This window comes from Carex rostrata, chromosome 27, assembly GCF_964058835.1.
Source record: "Carex rostrata chromosome 27, lpCarRost1.2, whole genome shotgun sequence".
Lineage (NCBI taxonomy): Eukaryota > Viridiplantae > Streptophyta > Magnoliopsida > Poales > Cyperaceae > Carex > Carex rostrata.
Window position 1 is genome coordinate 2212703 of NC_135944.1, and position 9240 is coordinate 2221942.

General features: G+C 32.1%; 1 protein-coding gene across 5 annotated transcripts; it reads right to left on the reverse strand.

Annotated features, from left to right (window-relative positions):
* Positions 1-1912: 1912 nt before the first annotated feature.
* Positions 1913-6584, reverse strand: LOC144544751 (uncharacterized). Of its 5 annotated transcripts, XM_078293315.1 has the most exons (7): positions 6132-6584; positions 5491-5702; positions 4220-4303; positions 4042-4124; positions 3486-3557; positions 3169-3231; positions 1913-2372 (listed from the first exon to the last, which is right to left on the reverse strand). In XM_078293315.1, the coding sequence occupies exons 3-7, from the start codon at positions 4248-4250 to the stop codon at positions 2361-2363; spliced, it is 261 nt and encodes an 86-aa protein (XP_078149441.1). In that variant the 5' UTR covers positions 4251-4303; positions 5491-5702; positions 6132-6584; the 3' UTR covers positions 1913-2360. The 5 variants fall into 5 exon arrangements, with proteins under 5 accessions (XP_078149441.1, XP_078149436.1, XP_078149438.1 ...); XM_078293310.1 differs by lacking the exon at positions 4220-4303 and having other exon boundaries at positions 4042-4153; XM_078293312.1 differs by lacking the exon at positions 3486-3557.
* Between the last annotated feature and the right edge of the window lie 2656 nt (positions 6585-9240).

The following is a 9240-nucleotide window of genomic DNA, read 5'->3' on the forward strand; positions in this document are numbered from 1 at the left end:
TTCGGTTTTGAAAAGCCAAACGAACCAATCCAATAAACCAAAATAACCGAACCGTTTAAACCAAACTAATTCGGTTCGGTCCAAAACCGATTAAACCGAACCGTTTGAACACCCCTACACGTAATTAGTGATTATAGTGTATATTGAAAAAAAAAATACATATTTTAAAATAAATTAAGATTTCTCACAACTAATTCCATAATACAGCTGAACACTCATTTTAATATATTCCTATATTCATTCCCATATATACAACCTGTATCCATGGGTTCCCACTTTTTTAAAAGTGGGTTCCCATCCTCATCAATTTTCATCCCGTATAATCCTGTGACAAACGAACAGGCTCTAATCTCATGATTATTCCCACGATACAACCGAACACTCATTCCCATAATTATTCCCATGCATACTTATTAGTATGGGTTCCCGCAAATAAAAAAGTGAGTTCCTGAACTCTCGAATCTCATCCCGCACAATCCCATAACAAACGAACAGGCCGAGAGTCATCTTCCACAAACTTGATTACCGTCATGGGGTTACATCAATGAGTCATCCGCTCATCATTATACTTGAACTCCCTTAAAAGTATGTTCATATATAATCAGTTCTATGTGCTACTTACTATTGATGTGAGCATATGCTTGAATTGCCGATCAAGTATCCTCGTAGTCACTTCTCTGGCTACTTGCTCAGACATTGAGCTCACCAACCATTACATAAATCCCACTCGAACAATCTAGTAAAATAGTCTCCAATAGACTCACTCTCCTTCATCACAATCGACTTAAATTCAGCTCTATAGTTTCCAGCCAAGCCTTATTAACTGTATGAACTCCAACTATCGAATTTCTAAGAATTTCTCATGCATCCAGATAATTTATACACAATTGGTACAAAAATAAAAATATCCTATAATAATTAATACACGAGTTGTACAGAAAACGGTGTAGGACTAATAATCATACACGGTTATTAGATTATAACCGTGTTTCATTTAAGCATTTAAATTTTTTATCAAGTTTTTTTTTATCAAATTTAATTATGTTAAGAGTTAGAATACGAAAGATCGAGTTTTTAAATACATATATGTATAGGAGATCGATCTTTCGTATTCTTTACTCAAAGAATACGAAAGATCGATCTCCTATACATATATGTATTTAATAAATAATTAAATACGCACCGAATAAAAATCTCTTATATATATTTAATAAATTACAACCTTTTGCAATTTGTCATTTTCATTTTTAATTCTCACAAAATCGTGCAAACCAATTCATCAATTCTAACAGCTTCTAATCAGCCTAAAACTTAGCCAAAAGAAAAACATTTCACTGACAATTGGGTAATAGGACCAAAGAAAGGGATTATTAGACCATTTGTACAAATAAAAGAAGAATTCCCTGACAGCCCTCTAGGATTCGAAACTCATCAAGGCAACAAGGCAAAACCTTTGGTAGTCTAGTAGTCACACCCAGTCTCAAAATTAAGAGAAATTGGCTATGGCTAGGGGTGACAATGAGCTGTTAAAGAGCGAGCTAGGCTACACTCGTATTCGGTTTGTTCGTGTAGCAAGCTGAGCGAGTGAGTTTGGATTTTAGGTCCCGAGCTAAAACTATTGCTCAAGACCGACTCGTGGCTTGTCCGAGCGAGCCGAGCTAACTCGTTACTAGCTTGGCAGATTTATAAATTTGTATATTTTTTTTCATGTTATATCTTAAATTTTCATAACACATCTTAACAATTATGGCTAAAATAAAATAATATTTATATGACTAATTACTGAGGAATACTCTTAATTCAACTGTAATTAAGCAAATCAACTGCTATAAATTAAATTTACAGCTAAATTCATACATACAAATATATCAAAATTCTAAATTCATACAAACATATTCACTAAATAAATTAATGCATATCAAATCAAACAAATTCATATAAATTAACTTAGTTGCTTGTAATTAATTCACACGTATTCCATACAAAATTACCAATCAACTTAAACACAGTCCAAAATGCAATTACCATAACACTGGCTATCACATCCATAGACCATAATATCCCCAATATGAAGTGAACGGATCTGATTAAACTATTAAACTATATATATTAAATAGCTCGTTAACGACCGAGCTGACTCGTGCCGAGCCAGGCCAAACTCAAACTCATTAATTATGGCTCGAGTATGTAGCGAGCGAGCTAATTTTAACTCGATCCACTAACGAACGAGCTGTTACCGATCGAGTCACGAGCGAATACCAAGCAGGCCATGAACCGCGAGCTTTTTTTGCCAACCCTAGCTATGGCTACCATTATGTGAGTCACTCTGCAGCCTGAGGCTCCAAGCATCACGTGACCAGCTAAGTCATAGCCTGATACCCGAAATTTTTATTAATAGAAAATTAATTAAATAAATATCGATAATAGAGAAAGAAATTGATTTTTTTCGAGATATAGAAAAAAACGTAATAATTTATAACGTCTTTTCAACATTATAAACTACCACAGCCAGATTAATCACAAATTAATTATCCTCCGACCCCGCAGCAAAAAAAAAAAAAACCGTAATACTCTATCACGGCAGAGGTCCGCCGAAAAAAAAAAATTTGCATTAATTGGAATACTCTATCAGTCCAGATTTAAACTTTAACTAGTTGCATCGTTGTTGCGGCTACGCCGCAACCTTTTTTTTTGTGTATGTTGGCATACTCAATTTGTTTTTTCATTTTTTCGTGGTGACATTTTCTTCTCATTCTTCTGTATGGTAACAATAGTAAGAGTCAAATGACAATAATAGGAGTTAAATGTACACAGCGATCAGCGATCGATTGTTCGATGTTTAATTCTCTATCACTAATTATATCAGGACTATCAGCTGAATACATCTTTCCTAGTCACTAAGAACAAAATAGTAAATTTTCATTCGTTGTACCAAATTAATGCATTTCTTCTCATCACAAATGCAGCAACATAGTTAAGAGAACAAAATATATCATCGATTTTTTTATGAATAAGTAAACCAAACGTATCGTAACCTTGAGCAATTCCATAACAATACTATTATGTTAATTTTCCCTACCTAAATATGACATCCACAAATTCACACTTTTGATTGTATTTAGCATTTGTATTACAAAAAATAGCAGCTTTCTTATTGTTTCACTATACCTTTCTCGGATCAAAGGATTTCTGCACAACTATGAAGGCTTCTTCAGGAAACATCACAACAACCTAAATCAACATAAATCCCTCATAATTAAATTTCATTCAATAAAATAACTAATTCAAAGTTTCTCGAAATAATGCCAAACATTTTATAAAAACACTCAATAATTTACTTCTTTCAAAAGACCAAGGCAGGCTAGAATGTGCTGCAGTTTGGGAATTATACTATATCCTGCCAGTAACTTTTATTTGCAAAGAACACCTTCAAACTAATAGGTTGAAAAGATATATTTAATTAAATGGAACAATTTCAGCTCTACCTTCAATGTGTCATGCTCCTGGATTTTCTCCCAATCGAAATAATAAAAGTTGAAACCAAATACAGAATATTCCTACATTTGGTTCCAAGCTTCTATGAGATGACAACATCAAGAGCAATATAGTCAGTTTCTAAACTCAAACTTCTATGATGTGGGTATAACATATTTGGTTGGGTCTGAGATGACAAAATCAGGGGGTAATTTAATCAATTTTGCTTTCAAGGAAGAACAATCATGATATGTGCAGCTCAAATTTTGCTTTCCAGGGGGTAATTAAACCAAGAAAAAATCTAGGAGATGTGCAATTGATTCCAACTGCAAGACAATTCTGGCAAGAATCAACAATTTAACCGCAATATTCCAAAAAATCGCCACTCAGTACATACACCCCATCCTTTAAGTTAATGGCAAACTATGATGGTATATCTATTCCGCATTCCTTCAACAGTTCCACATATGGCTAAAATTGCATAGAACAAATTGAAATTTACATAATTAAAAACATTCCTAATTTAGTTACCATAGAAAAGACATCAAGATGCACTCCAAGTGTTACCTGTCTCTGTTTTGTTAGGAATTGTTCCAAATGCAATGAAGTCGGGACTTGCTTTAGCCTTAACCTGAAGCCTTCGCAATTTTCTGAAGCAAAATCCAAATATTTCTTCTTGCTAATAACAATCCATGAAAAAGTAATTCAATTTAAAAATAAAAAGCACAAAAGAACAGTAATATACCTTTGTGCTGGAGATAGACAGCTGGAACCATCGCCAGTAATCAGTCTTGCATTTAACTCGGTGACGTACCATGTATCTATCATACTACAAAGTGTCTTTTTTTTTATGAAACTTAATTTATTTTTGCATTCTGACAGTGGCAGGTGAATTATGCTCAACTTGAAAAGTTATCTTTTTTTACTATATAGTGATGTACCAGGTGAATTATGCTAAACTTGAGCGTAATTTAGTTTTAAATTGCATCCATTGCGTAATTGAATACAACTTTATGGTATCCCTTTATGTTCGACAAATTGTTTACAGTTAAGGAGTGAACAGTAAATTATGGAAGCCTTCCTTGACTGTGGATTTGGCTATTTAACCCCAGCTATAAATACAGTTATGGTCAAACCTGCTATGTACAATTTAACGGGAGAACGACTCTTATTTTAAACCTCTCCTATCATACTCATCCACCTATGAGAAGGACATAAATAATTTCATAAAATCTAACCTGGTGTAATCTAAAATCCAGTATCTAAGTCCGCATGGAAGTGAACTTAAGATACTACTCAAGGTTAAAGATCATACCTACAAAACTTTGGTCATCGTTAACTGATTCAGCCAAGCCACGGGCTTCATAAATCGCACATATTAACTCTCAAGTATTCAGAATAATAAAATTCAAGCCCCTTTCCGATTTATAACCCTAAATTAGCTATAGAAATTTGATACTAGAAGAGAGAGAGGTACAGAGAGGGTTCATATTCAAGCCAAAGGAGTCAATGTCATAGTTATGATGAATATATATAGGATGAAGACTACACAGCATGGATGTCAAACTAATACGAATTTAAGAGAAGAAATTAAATCATTCCAATCTTTCCTAGAAAACCTTTAATTGGCCTTGAAATACATTTTCACTACTTTCAATTCACATGCCAACACTAATATGAAGTATGCATCACATAAAACCAGGTCTTCTTTTATGAAGTGAACATGAAATTTTTTTTACTAAAGAAAAAATACAGTGGTAAAATTTAGAAATCTTACCAAAATAGTATCGAAAATCTCAATTGTATAAAAAATTACTGATAGCTAGTTCCATGTACAGGAACAGATCATAATAAGAATCGCTGCCAGCACATTAAATCTAATCTCAATAACTGATACACAAAATAGGAAAAAATGGAAAAGCTGAGGAAAGTATGAATTAAATGTTTTGAATCGAGCCCGGTTAATTAACAGGAAAATAAAAGAACAAAATTAATATCTGCATAAGTGAAACATACCAAATGACGGATAGTCTCATCAGCGCCAAGCATGCAAACCACCTGACACATTTTGGTTGCTTGTCGGCATCTGCGCCAACACATCTCAAAGTAGTCAAAAGTGCCCTTTTGCGTGTCCTAGTAAATGGTTCCATCTCTATGCTGGTGTCCACCACCTTGTCAGACTACCTACAGCTTGCGACCATCACCTTTAACCAATCCCCCAAATTTACCTATATCCCCCCATCAGGAAAAAGATAGACACACGACAAAAAAAGAAAAACATCAGTGAGAAAGAAAACAATGAAGAAAATATTTAATTAATTACAACACCTTTAGCACAGGATTAAGTAGAGTCTGACTCGATCCATAGTTGTGAGTATAGGAAACTGCATAGCATTAGAACTAACTAAAACCTTAAAGTCATCTAGGTAGAGTTGGGCAAAGGTGTATGTTATTTTAAAATTGTAAAGATTTAAATTTTTTACTGTTAAAGTCATCTGTTTCAGATTCTTTTGTGGGGAGGAACCCACGTGAAGTTCAGGGAAGAAAGATTAATAAACAAATTCTTTTTCGTAAAGGTAAAATGAGTATCTCGTTAATTAAAAATAATTTTTAATAGGAAAAATAATAAAATGGGTAAATTTCTCAGCAATTCGTACCAGCGGAAGCAATTCGTACCGGCAGAAGCAACCCAAGTGAGATTGACGGAGGAGAAAATTGAGCTAAACCAAAGAGGAAATAGATGAGCAGTACAATCAATTGACTAAAAGGAGGTACACCGATCAAAGAAGAAGCTGGTAGGCGTGGATCGCGGGAGAAGCAACACGTATCTGGAGGAAGGCAACGTGGCGACTTTGCAAGGAAAGGAAGCGGCTGCTGGATCTTATGGATTTTGGGGCAAAATCGTGGGTGCCGCGTTTTTTTCTGAGGCAAAATCGCAGGTGCCGCGGAGCTTTGTTCGGTGGTTTGGAGGTGATGCAATGGAGCGTCAGCCAAAATGAATCTGCCCCGTCGAAGCCGCAACGGACGGAGATGAGATGGAGAGGCACTGTTCATTGATGGCGTCATCGAACATCCAAAATTAAGGTTTTATAATAACTATGACACGTCTCTAGAAGTACATAAATGTGAACGTGTAAGAGGGGAGCCTTTTACCAGAGTAAAGATTGAGAGGGAGACAAGATATGGTGGCTGGGTCCCACTTTTCTTGTTTGATATTGCGCGCTGAGCTGGCGAGGACAGTGGGAACATAGAAATGCATTAATGCAAATATATATATATATATTTTTTTTTTTTTTTTGCGGACACCTCTGGCGGTGGTAGAGTATCACGACTTTTTTTTATTTTTTATTTTGTGTGCAGTTCAGTTAGAAGAAATAATAATTAATTTATGATTAATTTTACTGTGATAGTCTATAACATTTAGAAACGTTATAAACTATTACGTTTTTCTTATATATCGAAAAAATTCAATTTCGTTCTCTATTATTAATATTTATTTAATTAATTTTCTATTAATAAAAATTTCGGGCCTGAGACCATCACGTGATCAACCATGCTGCTGCCCGAGGCTCAAGGCATAAAATGATGCTGCTATGTAATAATTATTTATGTTAATTTGTTAAATTTACAGTGTTATTTTGTTTAGTTTTGGACAAATTAATGTATATTTATGATACATATTTAATCTTTATATGTTTTGCTTGTTTATGTTGCTCGTTTGTTTTATGTTATTTAATTTGTGTGTATATTTTTTTTTTTCATAAGATGTTTATAATTAATGTTATGATAAGTATCTCTTAAATTTCTTGCCATAAACATACATAAATTAGTTAATATGATAACATGCATTTATAAATTTATTTTTGAAAATATGTGAAGTAATTAGATTTGTTTTGAATAGGTTAGATTTTATTTTTTTCAAATTCGGATTTATTTTTAATAGGTTAAAAAAAGATGTTAGATTTATTTTTGTGAATATGTTACATTAGATTTTATTTTAAAAATGTTACATTAGATTTATTTTGAATAGGTTAGATTTATTTTTGTAAATGTTAGATTTATTTTTAAATATGTTAGATTTATTTTTGAAAATGTTATATTTATTTTTAAATAGATTAGATTTATTTTCTGTTTTTTAATTTCTAGATTTGTTTCGATGTTAGGTTTTATTTTTGAAATTCGTATTTATTTTTCATAGGTTTAAAAGATATGTTATATTTATTTTTGAAAATATGTGAAGTAATTAGATTTGTTTTGAATAGGTTAGATTTTATGTTTTTCAAATTCGGATTTATTTTTAATACGTTAAAAAAAGATGTTAGATTTATTTTATTTTTTAATTTCTGTCTTTTAAATTCTTTTTTATAATTTTTTTTAAATTCTGTTTTTATTTCTGTTTTTTTAAATTCTGTTTTTTAATTTCTGTTTTTTAAATTCTGTTTTTTAATTTCTGTTTTTTAAATTCTGTTTTTTAATTTCTGTTTTATAAATTCTGTTTTTATTTCTGTTTATTAATTTCTCTTTTTTAATTTGTGTTTTATAAATTCTGTTTTTTAATTTGTGTTTTTTAAATTATGTTTTTATTTCTGTTTTTTAAATTCTTTTTTTTAATTTCTGTTTTTTAAATTCTGTTTTTTAATTTTTGTTTTTTAAATTCTGTTTTTTAGTTTCTGTTTTTTAAATTGTGCTTTTTAATTTCTGTTTTTATTTTTGTTTTTCAAAATTCTGTTTTTTAATTTTTGTTTTTTAAATTCTATTTTTTAATTTCTGTTTTTTAAATTCTATTTTTTAAATTCTGTTTTTTTAATTTCTGTTTTTTAGTTTCTGTTTTTTAATTTCTGTTTTTTAAATTCTGTTTTTTAAATTCTTTTTTAATTTATGTTTTTTAATTTATGTTTTTTAATTTATGTTTTCAATTTATGTTTTTTAATTTATGTTTTTTAAGTAATTTATGTTTATTTTTTTAATAGGTTTAAAATATGACAACTCCTCATTGCGACTCGGATGAAGATTTTGCCTCGAGATTGTCGGCCTCACTTTTTGGCCCCGATATGCCACGATCTAATTATCCACAAAATTATCCACCTAATTATCTTTATAGTTCTTCCTCCCAAATGCCCCCACCTAATTGTTGGGGTTTAACGGTGCTGTAACCAAAACCCGTTTAGGCTTAAGTTGCGGAATGACCGTAGAACAAAAATTTCTACGGCCAACTTAAGCTCAGGATTAAACGGGGTATGTCAGGAAACTTTCCAAGGCGGTCCACCTTCAGTATTCCTTTGGCATCAAAACCCAATTTAATCCTTTTACAGATCTACTCCATGATTGATTTCTAAAACTTTAATCTACTTACCAATTAAATAGATTAATATAGCATATTTATACCTTGTTTCCAAATCACAGTTGGAATGCAGACCGAGCGAGTAGAGCCTCACCAGGGAAGGAATCGACTCGGAGTATCACACGTGTGATACCTCTGTCGGTTATCCACCAGGACTAACCGGAGAGCGGTTTATTTCTTCTGCCAGAAATACCGTAAACCACAGAATTATGCAAAAACACTATTCACGGGAAAAAGACGAAAACCCGTAAACACGAATTTTCGGTTGCTCAGTTTTATCAATATGCAAAACTGACATATCGTGAAATTCGGTAAAACACTATTCATCGATCCCGTGAATATACTTCACAACAACTCGCAAGATTATACGTCAACTACGTATAACTTTCTTTTCTCAACCAAAACACTATTTGGGAGAGAAACCG

Excerpts from the sequence above, each read along its gene's own strand:
- LOC144544751 (XM_078293310.1), bottom strand. The coding sequence starts at position 5,624 with ATGGAACCATTTACTAGGACACGCAAAAGGGCACTTTTGACTACTTTG. Across the intron at positions 3,558-4,041 it reads TCCTAACAAAACAGAGACAG|GAATATTCTGTATTTGGTTT; the intron begins GTAACACTTGGA and ends AACCAAATGTAG. Across the intron at positions 3,232-3,485 it reads AGGAGCATGACACATTGAAG|GTTGTTGTGATGTTTCCTGA; the intron begins GTAGAGCTGAAA and ends ATGTTGATTTAG.